Raw genomic sequence first — 20,177 nt, 5'->3', positions numbered from 1 at the left:
ACCATTTCTTTTATTAAATTCAAATCACAGAGAAACCTTTTAAAAATTCAGCAATCAACAGTTTTATGGATGGTAGGTTATGTGACTACTTGCACATGGAAATGCCATTTAACCACTTGAACCCTATTCTGGTCATGTCATAATGGGTTTGGCGAAAGTAGCCTATCTACAAGAGCTTGTAGATCTGCAACTTTCGGCAAAGAGATTTGGTTTGGGGGAGGGGGGGGGGCAACATTGCATAGAGCCCTTGGGGACCACGATCAACAAGGCATAGAGTTTAAGAGGTTAAAACACTGCACAGTAGACACTGTATACAGGCTACATTAAACAAGACAAACACTCAAAACAGAGCAATAACTAATCAGAATGATTCACACAAAAAGGGAGACGAAACCGATTTCACAATCTTAGTAAAAATAAAAATAAAGAAATTGGAATGGGCTAATTAATTAGGGCAAAGTTCAAGGCTGGCTGTACAGTTAAAGGTTGTGTGGCAAACAGGAATTATATTCAATGAAAACAGTCTTTGTGTGTGGTAGATACAGCAGAACAGAAAAGTAGAGGATTATCAGTAAAATGCACATTAATGAACACCCACCATAACTGATTTGCACATACACTCACACCATGTTTACAAATACACATGCTTACTCCCACGGAGAGCACGTGCACGAACACACGCACACAGGTTACAAGTACGGTATATTATACTGGATGCATGCATTTTCCTTTTATTTATTTTAATAGTTACATTAATGACAAAAGAAGAAAGTAAGCAACATAAATGCAAATATGAAAATATCTTCAAACTGAGACTGGTAATAATGACAGGGCGAATGACACTGGAAGCTGTCAAAAAGATCATTTCAAATACACAGCAGAAATTGAAAACTTAACCCTAAACAATGTTAGTACACATATTAACCCATTAAGACCTGGAACACATCTGTGTCACTTTAGATTTCTTTGGCTATTCAAAAATAGCAGATCTACAAGCTCATACGAGCTTGTAGATCTGCTATTTTTGAAAAATCTTGAAAGATTTCTTTTTAGATTTTTTTTCAAAAAGCTGTTAGAATTATTTAAAGAATCACCTCAGGTCTTAATGGGATAAATACTTTAATGTTCATTTAACTCAGAAGAGTGTACAAATGGAACCAAATGGACTCTTACGGGGTCCATTTGGTTCCATTTGTGCACTCTTCTGAGTACACCAAGGATTTTACTGTGTAGTAACCCTTCACTCCGCTGGGATATTCAGAATCAGTAACAGTTCAGAATCAGATAGAATATAAAAAAATTGATCAAACTAACACATACCACTATGAATCTATGCAAAAGCAACACAAACCAAGGAAAGATTTAACAAAAAGATTTCTTTCTTTCTTTCTACACAAAACCCAGACTTGGAAATAACAACGCGTCAACATCAAGCTGGACTGACGACACGAGACATTAGCCAGGTCTCAAGTGCTTGCTAGATCAGCAGGAAATAATATTTGGAGATCATTGGGGGGGCTTGAAGGTAACATTAAGGACTGTTGTATATTCCATACAACAGGCAGCTCCTGTTCAAACACACCCTCCATCTCCCCTCTCTGCTATGCACGCCAAAGCAGTCTTAACACAGTCCTTGGGAGTGACGGACTAAAGCCTAATTTATACGTTTTCATACGACCGCGTCACACGCCAAAATGAACAGTTTTCAACTGAGAATCATGACGTATCGGTCATATGACTAGGTATCAATTAAGCTTATTTGCGTGCCTGTGTCACGCATTGAAAATAGCAGATCTACAAGCTCACAACGTGTCACACAGTGACTTGTGAACTTGTAGATTGGCTATTTGCACGACACAAAGCGCAACCAAGTATAAATCAGGCATTAGGCTTAAGGCCTTCAATGTACTTCTCTTCCATTCATGACCTTAAAACACTCTCCCTCTCACTTCTAATTCACTCTGACGCAGCTTAACGCCATTATAAAACACACTCTAACTTGCTGCAGAGGTTAAGTGGGTGGAACAAACAACCCTACCTTTCCCCCCCTTGTTTCTAGCTCTGCCCTCCTCCCGGTTCGGCCATCCTGAGACATGTAAGGTCTCCTGGACTTTGTTTTGTTCGAGGAGAGCTCGCTGATTTAACACGCACACGCAAACACCCTTTCGCGAGATTGGGGGGGAGGGGGGAAGAAAAAAACCCTCATCAAAACCACACCAATCGATTTCTCACTTTAGTTTGTATTTCACAAGAAGTGGTTCTTCCTTCCCTCCCTTTGTACGTCTCTCTCTCTCTCCCACCCTCCTCGGTTTTAGTGTGTCTTCTCCACTCCTGGTTGAGTGGGCGAGCAGGTTTCAGCCATTGGGTTCCGGTTCCAGAGCCTGGTTCAACCCACTTTGGCCCAGCTGAGGAAGGCAGGGATGTCCCGGACCGGGACGTTGCGGGTCAGAGCTTTGACCCGCAGGTTACGGTCGTCGGTAAGGAGGACCACCTCCCTCCGTAACCTCACTGGCCCACCTGTTTGTGTGTAGGGAAGGTCAAAGAGGTGAGTTCACTAGAAAATTGCAGCTAAACCACTTCAACCATTTAAAAAGGTACACTATGTACATTTTCTTTGTGAATCTGTATGGTAAAGTATGTTAATACAATTAACTAACACAACTGCAATGGTTGTGTTTGGTCTCCCTGCTCTTCTATTGAGAAAAATAGATCCTGTGGTAGGGGATGACCCTGGTTGACATGTGGTACTGCCTTAAGGTAAAAAAAAGAAAGAATTCAACATCTCCCCTGCGTAAGTAGGTGTGCTCTATTGGCTCAGTGGTTAAGAATTTCCTCAATTGCGCAGGGAACCATGGCGTTCGAATCTCAGGTAGGACATCAAAGTTACAGAGTGCAGCTTTAAGCCCTATTTCAACAAATAGCCCATCTACAAGCTCACAATGCGACGCACTGTGAGCTTGTAGATCTGCTATTTCTGACAAAGTTAAAAACATTTAGAAACACTTTGGGGAAAGTTGGGTTTCTACATTTTCCAAAACAAGGGACCCTAGGTTAAAAGTGATTAATAAACAAAATACATTAAGAGTTCACCCGACAACAAAGTACATGCAAAATAAATAGACGACAGCCAGGGCTGTGTTGTGGTTTACTGGACAGAAACTCAGATAGGAGACAGTATGCAATGCATGAGTTCAAATAACTGTTTCATACTTCTCTGTTCTGGCATGAAGTCCTTGGCCTTGTCTTTGCAGTAGTGGAGACAGGAGGACAGGATCACATCATCGTTGTTTCCCTGAGGAGAGAGGAGTAGCGTAGGGAGTGTGAGGTTCAGAGCGTTTGACCGTAGTAAACTGGAACATTCGGTGCGGGCGCAACAGTTGATCAAACGTATCGATTTCATCGATTATAAAAAAGTTATCAATTGTATTAAAATAATCTATTCTGGTGGGGAAAGTGGTGGCGAAATTTCTTGCCCTTTCTGCTTTCTTTTTTAAATACAGTAGCGTAAATGTTGTATGACGATGTATAAATAGGGCTTAAGTGGTTAATCAATTTAATGTAGTCAAAAAAGTAAAAAAGAAAAGAAAGAAAAAGTGTTGCCGTGGATGTGGCGTTCCTGGTTTAGGTGCAATATTTCGTTGACAATGTACAAGTTTGACTAATGACAACCATATCTATCCAGCAAAAAATATATCACATTCTTCTAGGATAGGGGACAGAGCCAGAGACCACTCATAAAGTGGCAATATAATTGTTCTGGTGGTGGGTTGTCCCTTTTCATTAGGGCCATCTTTTAGTCCTTTAGTGATGGCAGTACTGACTCTGCTGTCTCAAACTTTCAAACCCATCAATTGTGCTGCAGATAAACATTTACGCTTAAGACTGTAGTTTCTCGAGCTGCCCCTAGAGGTCCTACTGCTCCAGCTTTTCAATCCTCGCTTCAATCTCTACCCCACCTTACCTACCCTCTTATTCCTCCTTAATAATCAGGAGAAGCGTAAAGAGTGTGTATAGAACCCATTAAGACCTGGAACGCATCTGTGTCGCTTTAGATTTCTCTGGCTATTCAAAAATAGCAGATCTACAAGCTCATAGCGCGGCACCGAGTGCCGCGCTACGAGCTTGTAGATCTGCTATTTTTGACAAATCGTGAAAAATATTTTTTTATATTTTTTTCCCAAACATTTTTAGGATTTTGAATTTTTTAGACGCAGCCTCAGGTCTTAATGGGTTAAAAACTAAAAATCATTGTAGTTGAACTTAATATCCATGTATGCATTCTTTTACATGGACTGGCCTCTTCAACCGTACTCAAGCTGTTAAAGGGCCCACTCATTAAAAGGTTCACACTCTGGACTTGATGTTGTACACCGGCCTCGTCCAAATTATGTGGAGATTTTAGATGTTGAGCTCTTTTGATGACTTTGTCTCTCACCTGTTGGCCGGAGGTATCTTCGCTGCGAAAGGCGATGGACTCCAGCTGATTGCCCCTGCTAGTCAGGGCTCTGAGGCAGGGCTCCCGCGCCTCAAACCCTCGCTCCAGGAACGCCACAGCCAGGCGGGCCTTCTCCTGCACAGCCCGCACGTGGGACACACTGACGTTGGGGTTACCGCGGCCTCCTCCAATGATGTGCTCTTGGCCCTTGGCCAAGCCATCCAACTCTGTGATCACTGGCCAAAGGAGAGACAAGTCAGTCCAGGGGATATTACATGGAGTTTTTTTTTTCTTTTTTTTTTTTACAGCGATTGGACAAGATATTACAGTGATATTACACTTGACGGGGAGATTGTATGCTTAAACTTTGCTCTTCATATTTCTCTATTGGTCTATTATTGGCTAATCTTTTCTCCCACCTCTTCAGGAAAGAAATTGACAAAAAGGTCAAGTGCACATCCCATCATATCCCTCTTTCAGTCTCACCTATGAGCGGCACCACCAGTATATATATGGCAGACTGGAGGAGCTTCTTTAGTCCATCCAGATGATCTATGAAACCATTGGTGTCTGGAACCAGGAACAGAGGACGCACCTCCAGCTCCAACTGACCGCCTGCCTGCAACACCGCCTGGGAAAACACACATGTACGCATTAAAAGCTGTAAATCAAACTGTGTGTGGTGTTGTTATTGTTGCTAGCTTTTTGTCTGTTGTCTTTCTATACACTGCTTTGGCCATGTCTTGACCAGGTCTAACTTGTAAGAGAGGTTTTAACCTCAATGAGACTTCCAGGTAAAATAAACGTTCCGCACGGTAAAAAGTCTGTCAGTTGTCTGCACTGTAGAAAGAATCATGCTGCATGAGCTGAAACTCATCCATGCCCTCCACTAGGGCTGGGATCATTTAGGATTTTAACAATTCCGGTTCCTTGACTATTCCCTCTTAACGGTCCGATTCCTTAACGGTTCCCTTTAATGATTTAACCCCCTAAAGTATAGGGGGTTCCAAATGGACCCTTGCAGGTCTGTAACTCTAAGAGTGCACAAATGGAACCAAATGGACCCATTTGGTTCCATTTGTACACTCACAGATGTATCACTCACACTCACATCATACATTTGTACACTCACAGATGTATGATGGTCCTTGAAATTAAAAAGATCAAGAACCACCGGTTTTGTAATTGTATAGCAGACGTGAACTCCACATACCAGCTGTGACAGTGTGGTGAACCGGTTCCGGAAACGATTCTAAACGTGATGGAACCGATTCCGGTTCTCACTGATGGATCCGGTTCTTCCGGCTCCGGATCACAACACTACCCTCCCCGCTGAGCCCTAAACTCAGTGGATCTGTCAATCTGAAATGCTCCGCTAACCACCGGGGGGGGCCGTGGAAAAGCAGGCTTGGAACTGGTACCTGGATCTTATCTTCGCGCCTCTGCTGCTGTGCCAGTTTGCTGGTGAGGGCGTGGTGCCGAGCCCTCAGCTCTCTGATGTCATCCTTGCCGCCGCTCTCCTCCTCGACGTCCATCTCGCCGTCCGACGCGGACGACTCCGCCTCCACGATGACGTCATCGTTCTGCAGACGGTCAGAATGAATGAAAGGACGCGTGGGTGAGGTTATGTAACCTTGCTTACATTCTGGGCGTTTAAAAAGCCACTTTTGCTTTTGTCAATTTCCGCCCGGTTCCAAGCGAAGGGCTCAATTAAGCTTGTTAAGGGGAGGGGGAGACGGTTTGAACGGGGGAAGGAAAGGACAGTCTCACCTCTTTCTCGGTCTGAGAATCCTGCCTTTTCCTTCCGTCCGTTGATTGGCGAGTTGGAGGAGAGGTTGCCGTGGAGACGTATTTGCCTCCTTTGAAGGCCAGCAATGGCTCTTCCTGTCCACACAAGGCCTCCAGGAAATACTTCAGCACTGTCACTCGCTTGCAGTCTGCCGCTATAGCCTGGGGGAGTGGAAGGGGAGGGAGGGTGTAAAAGTCTTTACGTCAGCATATCAACACTCTGAGCTGTGGGTTTAGAAGGGCATAATCTCTTAAAGGAGTAGTTCACGCAAAAAAAGAATGTTTTTTTCTATTAAGATTTTTTTGTTTTTGTCGCAATCATAAGCCAATAATTTGATGACCGGTAGAGTCTCCAGTAGGTCTGCTACTGACCGATGACCCGTTCATCAAATTATTGGCTTAGGAATGCAACAATTTTTTTTTTGTTGTAATTGATAGAAAATAAGATTTTTTTTGGGTGAACTACTCCTTTAAGACAGATCCTGTAATATACAGTACATCAAGGATCTGTCAGCACTAAAATCCCAAACACGTATTGGATTTAATGTAAACACAGGAGCACCCGGAAGGAGCGGAATGAACATTTGCATAAGGGGAGGAGCGAAACCCGATTTCCTGTTTTGCATGGAGTAAAACCGAATGGGTTCCCAGATTGGGAAGGGCAGATATGTGTTTAAACACACTGGGCTGTACACTGTCTCTGTGTCAAGTGTCTACGGTGCAGGGTTGCTGTCCATCAACACACAGTAAAAGCATTGAAATTCTCCCCCTATTCTGACACCGGGTCAGTCAAATAATCAGGCAGGTACTTCATTAAGCAGTCGCCTATGCAATACCGATCTCACTCACTGTGTCTGTCCAAGAAGCAGGGCTCCTATGAAACAGGGCTCCTATATTTCAATACACAATCTCCTATACAGTAACCATCTCACTCACTGTCTGTCTTAGCCTTGGATCAAGACGGTCATCGGTCATAATGACCTCTTGGAGTTAGTTCAAAATAGTCTTTGCGCTTTCGCACTTGGGGTCTGTACATCTACATAAACGTTCAGATTTAAAATATAAAGTCCACGGATGTTACAATTATGTACGGCCCCCCAGAAGTACACGCATATTCCGTATTGTTCAATAAAAAGCATTTTTTAAATACGATCGGTGTGAGAATGCAATACACCGCCCAACTGCTAGGGTCGCGCAGTTGAAACGGTAACCATCTCACTCACTGTGTCAGTGTGTCTGTCTACAAAGCAGGGCTCCAGCGGCGCAGCCAGCAGCGGCACAAAGCCGGCCAGCAGTCGGTCCTCCTCCAGTAGCAGCAGGCTCAGCTCCTCGTCGCCCTCGTCCTCTGCGTCTGCCTTGTACAAAGGCGCCTCCCCGTGGTCGACGTGCGCCAGCTCATTGCACAGGTCAGCCAGGCACTGCCAAACGTCAGGGTTGCTGCTGGAGGCGGGTACACGGCAAGAACCACAGTGTTAAACAAATTCTCTGGATTTGACTGTGCATGGGGCGTGTGTGTTGTGTCGGGCTCAGCAGGGATTCGCAGCCACCACTTGAGCAGCTGATTCTCGCTACATTTAACCTATCTGGCTGACAGAAAAAAGCATGGTGACCTCAAGCCAAGCTCAAATTTCGTGATAATCAATTGACCAACATGTCTGTTTTGTTTTCCAGGAAAAGACTAACTCTAAATACTATTACAACTACCTAACTTGTTTGTCATTGATACTGGCTTATACGGTAGGTGAAATTCAGCACAAGACGTACAGTTTGTGATAAACAAAGATATTGATTTCTAGGGTCATACAGACCCTAGCTTTAGCTGGGTCTGTATGACGTAGGGGGTGTGTGACGTAGGGGGTGTGACGTGGGGGGGGGGGTGTGCGTGTGCGCGCGCGCGCGCGTGTGTGTGTGTGTGTGTGTGTGTGTGTGTGTGTGTGTGTGTGTGTGTGTGTGTGTGTGTGTGTGTGTGTGTGTGTGTGTGTGTCTTGTACTCACCTGATACGGCATGGCGGTGGGTTCCACTGTTCAGGATGTCCCAACATCCAATCAGACCAAACCTTGATGCTGGGCAGCAACTCTCTCAGGTCCAATGGGAAGGCAGAGACTCTCGCCATGCCCTCTAGCTCCTCCTCTTTCTCTCCATTCTCCAGTGGGATGGCCTCTGAGAGCACAGGAAGCAAGAGATTGAGATTGGAGATCAAACTAGGAAACCCACCTAGTTTAGGAAACTATTATATTGGCTATATAGAAATGTCATGGGAGGAGCTTAAACATACACCTGATGAACAAAACTCATTGTAAGCCTTAAAAAAAGCACTGTTCTTTAGAATTAGATCATTATTATAGTCTGTTAGTACATAAATGTGTTTGTCAGACCACCCAATGCTGCATTAAAAACAACATAAGACAGACCATGTTACAGGATAGAGAAAAAAAAGGTTGTGTGTGTGTGTGTGTGTGTACCTGCAGGTGTGTCTCTGAGGAGTTCTGTGCAGCGCTGAACCAGCAGTGCAAACATGGCCAAGCCCAGAGCTGTGCTCTGTTCTTGAAGGACAGAGCGCACGTCTCCTTCTCCAGCTGACAAACACACACAGCATTTATCATGATCAGAACTACCCCAGGGTTATGTTTCTGTTTGTTGGCAGGATATCTCCAAAAGTTATGAACCGATTTGCATGGCTTTGTGTAAAGTTTGCTCATGGGGCAAGGACGAACTGATTAACTGTGCACCAAAAGGTTGTAGTTAGCGGTGGGTGTGGCCTCTCATAAAAACGGATTCACGTAACATAATGAAACCTTATCGAAAGGTTGTCAGTGGAAAAAAAAGAATTAAATGTCACACTGACCGTCCAAAAGGCGGTATGGCAGTGGGCATAAGCTTCCACAAAAAGTACATTACTTCAGAATATGAACACTTCATGTAACTCCATGAAATGTGCCCATCACCAGAGATAAGACGTGAACCCTAGATTAACACATCCACTGCCAAGGGCTAATCTCATAATGTACTCACCAGTGCCAAGGTGTTTTTGTTGTTTTTTTGTTTTTTTCATGTCGCCATAGATCTTGTTAAAATCCTTAAGATTGAGCGCTACACAGTCTGTTTACATCCGCGAGATCTCCCTGTATCTCCCAGTGAAAACCACGTGTCAAACGGGGCATCCATGTTTGAGTTAGAGCGGATTACGTTAAACAGTGAAATGCGAGGAGAAAAAACTACAGGAAGAGAATTGAGTTTCAGTTTCGTCTGTAGAATGGGAGCGGGCGTGATCGTGAAAACCGGATCCCAAATAATTCTATTTCCTGTCATCAAACCGGAAACGGAAGTGGATCAAAAAAAATCCGAAAGTGCACCCGGACCGCGCATGCGCGAAAAGACCGCAGCCCGTAGGGCTACGGTCTCGGCGCTTAACAGTTGGATTTAACGGCCCGTAGGACTACGGTCTTGGCAGTTAATGTGTTAAGGGTCCCTAAACATTTCCATGCAAAGGAACCTTGCAAAATGGTTAAAAAATACAGGAACATGCACAACCCAAGTATAACTCAGGCTTTACATGCATGCAGGCAGGGTAACAGGGGTAGCAGGACAGAGGAAGGTCTTTGTGGTACCTCTGCTGTGAGCATTGTGGATAGTGAACATGTTGATAGTGATGATCTGAAGCATTCGTGTGCTGCCCAAAGGGGAGGGGCTGTGCTGGAGCAAGGCCCTGAACTCCTGCAGAATCCGGCTGGCTACTGCAGGGAAAGACTCCATACTGTATGAAAAAACACATGCGAGAGAGAGAGAGGAGAGGGGAGAGAGGAGCGAGAAAGAGCGCAAGCATTAGATGACATGCTCTGAAATGACATGCTCTGAAAATGGTTCTCTTCATCAAGAATGAGCACAGCACACAGGACACAAGCACTCACCCCACTTTTGTGTAGAGTTTTCCATGGCCATACAGGAAGCTCAGAATGAACCTCTTATTGAGCTAAAAAGGGAACATAAGAAGGCCGGAAGAAACCGTATGAATCATCATTGGTAAATTACCCACAAGCACATGAAAAACAAAAAGCACAACAAGAGGACAGCACAAGAAGTCTGTCCCTGACACCGCTAATTTAAAGGAACATGATAGAACACAGGTTGCAGCTGCACAATTATGACTTATGGCAGTAAAATCCTTGGTGTTACATTTGTACACTCTCTGAGTGCATAAGATATTAAAAAATCACACCCTGTGTGAAGTGGGCGGTGTCTTGCTAGCTAATCACAATACTGAATGGAGTCAACCAATCATGTACAAAAAATAAATACATTTATTGAAACACTCTTTATGATGGAAGAAACCATAACTTAAAAAAAACAAATTTATGTTTTTTTTAAAGTTATGGTTTCTTATATAGGGCTATGCACATGTGTCATGTGACACTGGCCAATCACAGTCCTGAATAGACTGTGATTGGCCAATCACGGTGCAGGGTTAGGCGGGGTACATTTTTGGCCAATCACAGCGCAGGATTTGTTGTACAAATATCCAAACCTCACTTATACCAAAAAGTGAACTTACATTAGATCATGAAAGTGCAAGTGACCTTTCTTCAGATGTAACGTGGAGGATGAGTAATTTATGACACAACATAAAGCATTGTGCGAGCGAACAGCAAAGATGAAAACACTGACTGTGCAACGTGACAGCTAATTTTGTAGAATTAAAAAAATATATAAAAGATCAAATGAAGGCATAGCAGAGAGAGTAAAAGAAAAATACATAGATGTGTCTGTGGGGGAGGTGATTGTTAACGCAAGGTTACGTGGGCCACTCTTCCAAAGTGTCTGCATATTACTGTGATCTTGAAAACTTTCCACTGTGGTGCCTTTATAAAACACTTGGATCGTGAGAACGTGGGCAAGACATGTGCGGATCAGACCAGGGTAGGCATGCACATTTATGAGTGCATAGTAGTAGGAACAAACCTTAAGGCAAGTGAACCGTGAGACCAACCACCTTGAATGTATAAGTGTGTGTCTGTTGTATGTGTGTGTGTGTGTGTGTGTGTGTGTGTGTGTGTGTGTGTGTGTGTGTGTGTGTGTGTGTGTGTGTGTGTGTGTGTGTGTGTGTGTGTGTGTGAGGGGCACTCACATCACTGGCACTGAGGTTGCCCAGCTCCCCGTCCTGTTCAGAGTCCCTGCTGGACTCACTGCCGCCTCTGTGAGAGGACGGGTTTGCTGTGGGACCGCTTGGACGGATCCAGATCTCCACGCGGGCCCCGTCCTCCCCTCGTCCTCTTCCTCGCACCGCTGGTCCCCTGGAGCCACCCTCGGACAGGGACTCCTGTCTCCTCTTCCTCTCCAGCTGGTCTGCCTGCAGGGGGAGTACAACTAGTCTTTAATCTTGCAACAAAAATTAAATTGAAACTTTTTCAGCTGTTCCCCAATTTATGTTGCTTTCTGTAACTGCTTGAAAACCGTTCGCTCCCCTCAGGTCCTCATTCTCTGTGCCTCCAATAGTTATTTGTTCTTCTGAAGCTTTGTTTTAAACCTTTAAGCCGTTGTGATATGTATTCATTTAAGTCTTAAAATGACTTTCTTCTCAAGAACTCTAGAGGGAGCAACTATGATCTGGTCTCACACAAATTTAGAACAAAGATGGGAAAAAAAACATTCTACTGCCACCAAAATGTGGAATGCCCTGGCACCATCCATTAAAGCAGGGGTATTCAACTAGATTAGGCAGGTGGCCACAATTGTAAAATGACTTGAAGGGGGGCCACAAGACCATGACAACAGAAATGAATAAAATGGTCATGGTAAACCGGTTGTTGTGTGCTACAGGTCAGATTATAGGACATAACAATGGACATAATGTCCATTATGGTAACTTATTAGGGCCTGCTTCATACTGCATTCATGCAGTTTGATGTTTGATAGGATCATTTCTGTGCAAGTCCTTCTGTGCACAGGCTTTGATTTAGATATTAAGAAAAGAGGAAGTGTATATTTCAGTATGTTATGTGCGTGGGTCATTTGCATGGAAGCGTCTTTGCGGTAAGAGTATTGGAGGTAGGCTGGCAAGGTGTGTTTACATTTCATGACTCTGACGTCAGTCATTTCTTTTTTGTACTTGCACATGAATAAAAGGCTTAAACTGTCCGAGCTGCTACAGTGTTGATCCCTTCTGCATCTGTTGTCCCTGCTCCTATGACGCACCGGACTAGCCATATTAGGCTGATGCGCACCGGTAGACATGTTTACATGAATGAAAGGTTTTTGCTTTTGTTTTGAGCCCCCGGCTGATAAAGAGCACAAGCTCTTATGATGTATTTGAAGTGGATGATGATGGAGAAGATGGAAGATGGACAAAATCCAGGTGAATTATTATTACTTTGGTGTAAATGAACATCATCCACTCAAGACCCAGAAATAGCAGAACTCATCTGCTGTGTCCTTGTATGTTAACTCTTTGACTGCGGTTGACTCGATAACACGTCAATTGCTAGTTTGTCCAGTTGGCCGTCGACGCGTTAGACGCGCGTTCATTGTTTAATCTCTGATCGCGCTATTCTGCTTATTTTTCATTTTAGGTTTCGAGTTCCACTTACTTCACCCACACTTGCATCAGATTCCGTTTCCGGTTTAAAAAAAAATTCCCCGGTCATTTTCGTCCAGAATAGGGAAACACACGGTTTTTCACACGGTATAAAAAACGAACGGAGAGGTCCACTTTTATAATCTATAGTCTGGGTGACGAATCGCTGCCGTGTATCACATCGTAATTTTGGCCGATCAGAGAATCTGAGAACACGTCACATCCGGTTTGACGTATTTGACTGTTTGACTCTGTTTGGGGGGGGGGCAGCGAGTCAGCGAGCTGATGGTGTCTATTTGCTGCTCTCTGCTGGTGGAACCATCGTATGTGTTCAAAACCACAGCTAGACAAACTATATGAAAATTAAATAACAAAATAACAAAACAAAAAAAAACACGAAAATCGCTGGCACTGGGGGAGTACTTTATGAAAATACTCTGGCAGTCAAAGAGTTAATGCGCCACAGAAATGTAACAATGAAACTTTTTCCCAGATACCCAGCTACATGGTGAAAACAAAGTTGCTGAACTACTTGAAAGCTACATTATTCTGAAAGTAGTGAGAAGTAGAGAAGTAGGCAACATTTCTGGCTGTTTTGTATATACTTTTACTTTTTATACTTAAATACAATTTAACACCAGATACTTTACTTAAGTACATATGAAGTGAGCTGTTTTTTTCTTATGGGTGACTTACTCACCAAAGATTACATTTAGCCGCATTTGGGTTCTTGTAGCAGTCTTTAATTTGGGACCCTGTGTGAGTCTAAATAGTAGCCTACATTACATTCTAATCGGTTAATGGTTCATTAACAAGCTTCAGTTAACGGTTATGAAAAACATTCAAAATGATCATCTTGTACAACCAACCATCCAATAATAATGTTAAATTTATTTTTAAATTGGCATATGGAAATCCGCTGGGCCACCAGTTGAATATCACTGCATTAAACAGGAGACCACAAGGGGAGGTAAATGTGAATTCCCATCGTAAAGAGGTGTCATTCACTGCAGCCGTTTTTCCTTTTTCTCCTTTGTACATATAGTGTTTTGTATTTGTATATATTTCCTGGTAGACCTCCTGGCAACATCTGTGTTAATGGGCTGATTGGTGTGCCTTCACCAACAGGCTGTTTTCTTATTCGAAGCCAACAGGGGCCATTCTCAGGACCGCATCGTTACCGTTTATGTCTCTGAGGTTCCAGGTACTTGACGGGACATAAAGGGTAAATGACTCAGCTGTTATTATTATCTGACCTTGCGCTTTGCCTCCTCAAATAGACTCATCAAACTCTCCTTTGCTGTGAGGATGGGGTTGGAGGCTGCCAAGCTGCGCATGTAATAATACACAGCATCCAACTTCCTCTTCTGATAAGGGACAGAAAAGAGAAAGAGAGAGACAGAGACACAGAGAGAGTTTATTAGTATATTCTATATTGATTATATTGAGGCATGAATCTGATGACATAATTCCCATCAGCTGCAGAAGTCCTGCAGCCAAAAGGAAAAAGAAAATCACATATTCCCCCCATTTTCACTGTTTTGTTTTTAAATGACATACCGTGTAGACTGCCAACAGGGCCAGCTGGTTGTAGGGCCGTCCATTTTTAGGGGCAATCTGCTGGGCTTTCAGGTACCAGCTTAGAATAAAGGAGTCAAAGACATTGTAGTCATCAGTAAAGTCTATAGGGGATCGTCAATTAAAAGTTGTACACATTTCCGACCTTGGGTGTGAGATGCGAATGTGTGCTGAATCTGCCGATTTTCAGTACCAACTGAGAATTGTATTCAAAATGCTGAACTCGGAAGATTGAAGTTACCAAACACTCAGCTCTCCATAATGGGTCATATTCAAATCAAATCAAATTTTAACTTTAAAATTTCAATAGAACATGCTACATTAAAATTAGAGTAGACAAGTATAATAAAGGAATAAAACAGACAGACACATGGGGAATATAAACAACAATAAACAAAATATGGTGAATAAAGGGTTAGGGTTAGTAGTGTCTCCTGAACTGGCAGTATTGTACCCATAATGCAAGCTGACCTGCGATGTGATATAACCTGACCTAAGTTCAGGTACAGTATATTGGTAAAATGGTGGTGTTTGGGAGATATGGCCAAATTAAGGCCAGTCCAGACTCCACACCAATGATTCGCTACACTACTCCTTGCAACATGCAACTACTTGCAACCATTATCGCCAATGGCAGTTGCAAGGAGTTGCATTGGTGCGGACTGGCCTTAAAACGGTTTTGTTGCAAGGAATTGCAAGGAGTTGCATTGGTGTAGACTGGCCTTTACAGATGGGCAAGTTAACTACGTTTAAACATGCAGATCAGTGTGTTTCTGCAGTTAACACAACACCACACTACTTCAGTAGCTGATAGGTGCTGGTACAGAGGCAAATTAGGGGGAAAGAACTATATATTTTAAGAAAATACAGGGCAAAGTTAGAATATCTTTAACCCATTTAGACCTGAGGCTGATTTTTAAAATGCCTTAAAAAGTTCTCAGAAAATCTTCTATTTTGTATTTAAAAAAAATCAGATTCAGAAAAGAATCCTATATACATTAGCAACATCTAAAATGACACAGATGCTTTCCCGGTTTTAAAAGGTATAACAACGTATAGGCTTTCCCGGTCTTGATGGGTTCAGGAAACGTAACAACTGACTATATATGGAGTTGAGTACTGAAGGTGCTTAAAATCTTCAAGTGTTTTACAGTAGCTGTCCTTGGAAACAAAGTATGTACAGTTTGATTATCCAATGCGTTTCACAACACACACAACACCAACAACATGGCGTGGATCACAGCCTACCTGCGGGCCTTGCCGTAGTTGGCAGAGTCACTGGCCTGTTCACGGTAGCGGGCTATGTCTCCCTGACAAATCATACACCGCTGAGCACTGATTAAAGCATACTTCACCTTAGAGAAACACACACACACACACACACAAACACAAAATAAACAATTAGACTACAGCCCTTTAAGCTTTTAAGGATGAACATCTGGATGCTTTGCACATTTCCTCGAACAAGTTGTCTACATGTTAGTAACATACCAACCAGATCATCTACTATAGAAAACAAAACACCAAGTTATACATTGTGTGGCTGAAATTAACAACCTCTTTAGTGTTCAATTATGTAATCATTCCTCGTTATGATCATTCTCAACTACTGATTAAAAGTATTCCAATATTCAAAAGTCTTACAAATATATCAATGCTTGCACTAGGGCTGGGCAATATGGACAAAAACAAATATCACAATGTTTTGACGAATTACCTCAATATCGATAATGTGACGATAATAATAAAATTAAAAACAATCTACACAATCTTGATTGGATGTTTTTATGCTTTAAAGTAATACTAGGTAACGTTTTCAACAAAACTAAAGTTAAATTGTATATCTTTTGCGAGTGGCAAAAGTTTCACAACACCCACTCCGTGAATTTCACCCCCGGGAGCCTTTTATTTATATATTTTCTATTGAACGTGTACGGGGGGGACTTTCCCGGGAAAATGACGTTCCTGGCCAACGTCATGACGTCGTGGCCGACGTCCTCAGGAACTACCGCAACGGTTTCCTGTTTGGCCAGGAACTACCGCGCTATTAACAAAAAGGAACCTCACGCTGATTTTAAGATAATGTAGGATTGGGAGATCGAAAAAGAACAGAAAAAGAAAGCACAGCTCATGGTAACTAATGCTCCACTGGCTAAGAGAAACGATCCGTAGATAGTATAAAACAATTAAAAGATCGCTTTTTGAAACGCTTCCGGCTTCCGGTGAAAACGAATGGAATTCTGGGTAATCGAGGACTAGGGAAATTGTATGCAGTGACGGTAGTGACCAGCAGAGGTTGCTAAAAATCGTTATTTGTGATTTTGCATTGTACAACTTTAAGAATAAAATAAAATTACATTATTTTTCAAGTGATTAAAACCCAGGAAAGACGACACTTATGCCATATCATCTTTATTATTATGATATTACGATATCCAAAATCCCAGACGATATCTAGTCTCATATCACGATATCAATATATTACCCGGCCCAAACACACACACACACACACACACACACACACACACACACAGTGTTGTACCGTTTTGCGTAATGGGCGAGCCCTGATAGCCACGCCATCCATGTAGGCCTCCAGCTTAAACTGGAACACAGTTTGCAGCTTCTGAAGCAGTGCATCGAAGAATATCGCTCCCTGTGAAACAGAGACACATTGAGGACAGTGATCATCATTTTCCCCCTACACCAAATCTCTTTGGCGAAGGTAGCTGATCTACAAGCTCACAACGCCATTTTCAACGAATGTTTGCCCCTGAATAGAGATGCTGGGGTTCATGGGGTTAAGGAAATAGCAATGAAGTGTTTTAATATACTGTATATTTTGCCACTATCAACAAAGCACCCCTGCCTTAGGGTGGTGGAAACAGTACTAAATGTTTTTACTTAACCCATTAAGACCGGGAAAGAATCTGTGTATGTCTTTAGATTTCTTTGGCTATTAAAAAATAGCAAATTTACAAGCTCATAGCGCGGCACCGAGTGCCGCGCTATGAGCTTGTAGATCTGCTATTTTTGAATAGCCCAAAAAGAATAGTACCGAATAGCCCGAATAGTAGTACCGAATAGCCCGAATAGTACCAAAAGTAAAAGTACTCATTATGCAGAATGACCAGTTTCACAAGGTATCATATGTATAACGAAAAATACCTCAATTTTACTTAAGTACAGTACTTGAGTAAATGTACTTTACACCCCTGCTGTACCTCATCCAGCAGTGTGAGTAGCATGTTCCTGATACGAGGGGTGTTGTCAGCAGCTGGGTCTTTGAGCAGCTGGCGGAAGCGTTCGATGACCTGATAGAAGACGTTCTTCCAAAGGGCCTGATCCAGATTCTGAGAGTCGGAGAACTCGATGTCAGTCAGGATTACCTGCTCGTATAGAGTCAACAGCTCCGCCCTGAAACACAAGGAAATAAGCATTGAACTGGTTTGTTAAAGTGGCATTAGACCAAAAATATTAAAGTTGAACTGTTTTGACTTGAAGTTCAAGTACAAAGTGGCATACAGTATACAGTATGTACACAGACACAGGAACATGAAATTCTTACTTGCAAGTAGGTTAATGTCCTACTTGCAATAACAAATAACAAACAAATAGCTATGGTCGAGGCTTACACCCCTGCCCGACCACTTCGGTCTGCCGCCTCGGGGCGACTGGTTTCCCCGTCGCTCATTGGTCCTTCTGGCCGATCTACGCGGTCACAGTTTTTTTTTGTTCTGGCCCCACAGTGGTGGAATGAACTCCCCACTGATGACATCAGGACAGCAGAGTCACTGCCCATATTTCGTTGCAGGCTGAAAACCCACCTCTTCAGGAAACACTACCCTGACCCTGACCCTTCCACTTAGCCTTGCCTACTTGTTGTCAATTATTTGTACGAGCTCTTGTTTTATTGGATCTTGTTTATTTGATACACTTATTGGTTTTAGCTCTTGCTCTTTTGATTTTCCCATTTGTCTCATCTGTTTAAGAAAGTAGGTAGCTGATATATTGCAGTTTTACCTTAGCGCTAGGTATACTCTTAGTTGCTTGTTTTAGAAGAGAATGTACACTTAAGAGTTCCGGTGATTAGTAGTTTTCTTGCCTACCTATGTTGAAAGCACTTATTGTAAGTCGCTTTGGATAAAAGCGTCTGCTAAATGACCGTAATGTAATAACAAAAGAAAATGTGTTGAGAGGTTTAGGATAAATTCAATAGATTGATTGAACTGCAGTTCTAAAATGATGAAAAGGTTATGGTTAGGTTAGGGATACTTCCAGGAGGATACTTAGGTCAACAATAATGTCAATACTGTCAACAACATACAGTATGAGCTCCCCATTACGGAGTAATATACTTTTACGAACTTAGAATAGTGACTTCATGTATTAGATGGATAGCTCTCTCTCTCTCGCAGCCAGTGTGTTGTTCAACAACCTTTCCCTTCGTTTCCCATAATTCCTCACCTCAGCTGGGCCATGCGGTCCAGTCCCTCTGTACTCAGTCTGTCCCTGGACAGCAGGTTACTAAGCTGGAGCTCCTGTGTGTCAGCAGCCCTAAGAAGCCTCCCCAGCTCGCCCCTGGCCTTCCGCTCCGCCTCTTCGGGGGTCAAACTCCCATCCACTCCAGTCTGGGGGTATCCAGCTCCCCGATACCCCCCGCTAGTAGCCGGGTATATACCGTTGGACGGGCCCATTTGGTAGGGACCCATGTGGTATGGGTATGGATACCGTTGGCCGGCAGAAGCATTGGGGTTGTGCGGGTTGCTGGTGGGCACAGGGTAGCAATAAGGGTTGTCGGAGTTTTGGAACTTGTAGTAGGCCATGGCGGCAGCCTGCTGCTGCTGCTGGGTGGGGAAGTGCTCCCCCGGATGGATGGGGGGGCTGCCAGCCACCTCGTCGTCCGTGTCCAGGAAGTGGAGCTGTCCGTAGCCGCCCCCCGAGGTCTGCAGGTACATGGGCTTCTGCTGGAGCGATGTATGCTGGGAGGGCTGGCTGCGGGTCAGCGCTGGTTTCTGGTCAGGGTTGTTGGGGTCCCAGAGGCGCCTCAGGCGCCTCATTCCCCCCCCTCTCCCTCCTCTTCCTCTGCCTGCCGCTGTGCCTCCTCCTCCCCGGATTCCCCCGAACAGCAGCCTGGGCCCGGGCTCCGGCGAGTTGGAGAGGTCTGTGTGGGCAGGGAGTACCAGGATGCCCCTTCCTCTACCGCGGGGGCTCGGGGCAGGCCTGCGATGTGGGCTGGCAGGGGCGTTACCAGGAGATGCACTCGGTAGCTTGTCCAGTGACACCCGGAGGATTCCTCGCCCTCCCACTCTGTTCCCCCGTGGTCGGCCCTTCTCCTCCTGCCGTCGCTCCATCACCCTGTCTTCCTCCTCGCCGTCCCTCCTCCTGCGCCTTCGGTCCTCCGCTATGTCGCTCAGCTCGCTGCCTTCAGGGGACTCTGTGGACGACTCTCCGTTTGTCCTCGAGCTGCGCGGCTGGCCCCCTCCTCTTCGGACACCTCCGTCGTTCCTCCCCTCCGCTTTCTCCTTGCGCACAGGCCCCAAACACCGCGGCTGGGGCCCCTCGTTGCTGGCCCCCTTCCCCGCTCCGGGGCCATCCAGGCTGCTAGCCGAACTGCTGCTGTAGGTGCGGTTCCGCGAGCGCCGGATGTCCGACTTGGAGTAGCGCTTCGTTGAAAGGGTCGGAACGTTGGCATTGGTTTTGTTCCTCTCACTTCTCTCCGCCACCATCTCCCTGTTCTTGTCCACGTCTCGGGGCTGGTGGTTGTTGTTGTTGCTGCTGCTGTCCCCTCTCAGTCTCTCTCGCTGCTT

The 20,177-nt window shown here is 44.2% G+C and overlaps 1 protein-coding gene across 5 annotated transcripts in view; it reads right to left on the bottom strand.

The window, feature by feature from the left end:
• smg6 (SMG6 nonsense mediated mRNA decay factor) overlaps positions 1 to 20,177 on the bottom strand; it is a gene marked incomplete at its 5' end in the record, with an annotated part of 23,653 nt that continues 3,476 nt past the window's right edge. For 3 of the 5 annotated variants that reach the window (XM_080434931.1, XM_080434932.1, XM_080434935.1), the window contains 18 exons: positions 1 to 2,517; positions 3,211 to 3,292; positions 4,436 to 4,671; positions 4,922 to 5,066; positions 5,857 to 6,018; positions 6,206 to 6,385; positions 7,447 to 7,663; positions 8,219 to 8,384; positions 8,687 to 8,800; positions 9,833 to 9,978; positions 10,133 to 10,194; positions 11,347 to 11,568; positions 14,049 to 14,159; positions 14,353 to 14,431; positions 15,619 to 15,725; positions 16,913 to 17,023; positions 17,592 to 17,784; positions 18,835 to 20,177. The exon at positions 18,835 to 20,177 is cut by the window's right edge. In XM_080434931.1, coding sequence (XP_080291057.1) covers positions 2,387 to 2,517; positions 3,211 to 3,292; positions 4,436 to 4,671; positions 4,922 to 5,066; positions 5,857 to 6,018; positions 6,206 to 6,385; positions 7,447 to 7,663; positions 8,219 to 8,384; positions 8,687 to 8,800; positions 9,833 to 9,978; positions 10,133 to 10,194; positions 11,347 to 11,568; positions 14,049 to 14,159; positions 14,353 to 14,431; positions 15,619 to 15,725; positions 16,913 to 17,023; positions 17,592 to 17,784; positions 18,835 to 20,177 — 3,807 coding nt within the window. In that variant the 3' untranslated portion in view covers positions 1 to 2,386. The remainder of the gene's footprint in view (positions 2,518 to 3,210; positions 3,293 to 4,435; positions 4,672 to 4,921; positions 5,067 to 5,856; positions 6,019 to 6,205; positions 6,386 to 7,446; positions 7,664 to 8,218; positions 8,385 to 8,686; positions 8,801 to 9,832; positions 9,979 to 10,132; positions 10,195 to 11,346; positions 11,569 to 14,048; positions 14,160 to 14,352; positions 14,432 to 15,618; positions 15,726 to 16,912; positions 17,024 to 17,591; positions 17,785 to 18,834) is intronic. The other 2 variants (XM_080434933.1, XM_080434934.1) reach the window with 2 other exon arrangements.

The sequence above is a fragment of the Gymnoscopelus braueri genome (assembly GCF_963280865.1).
Source record: "Gymnoscopelus braueri genome assembly, chromosome: 8".
In the NCBI taxonomy this organism is placed as follows: Eukaryota; Metazoa; Chordata; class Actinopteri; order Myctophiformes; family Myctophidae; genus Gymnoscopelus; species Gymnoscopelus braueri.
The sequence above is the reverse complement of the archived record's forward strand: the minus strand, read 5'-3'. Positions and strand labels throughout refer to the sequence as shown.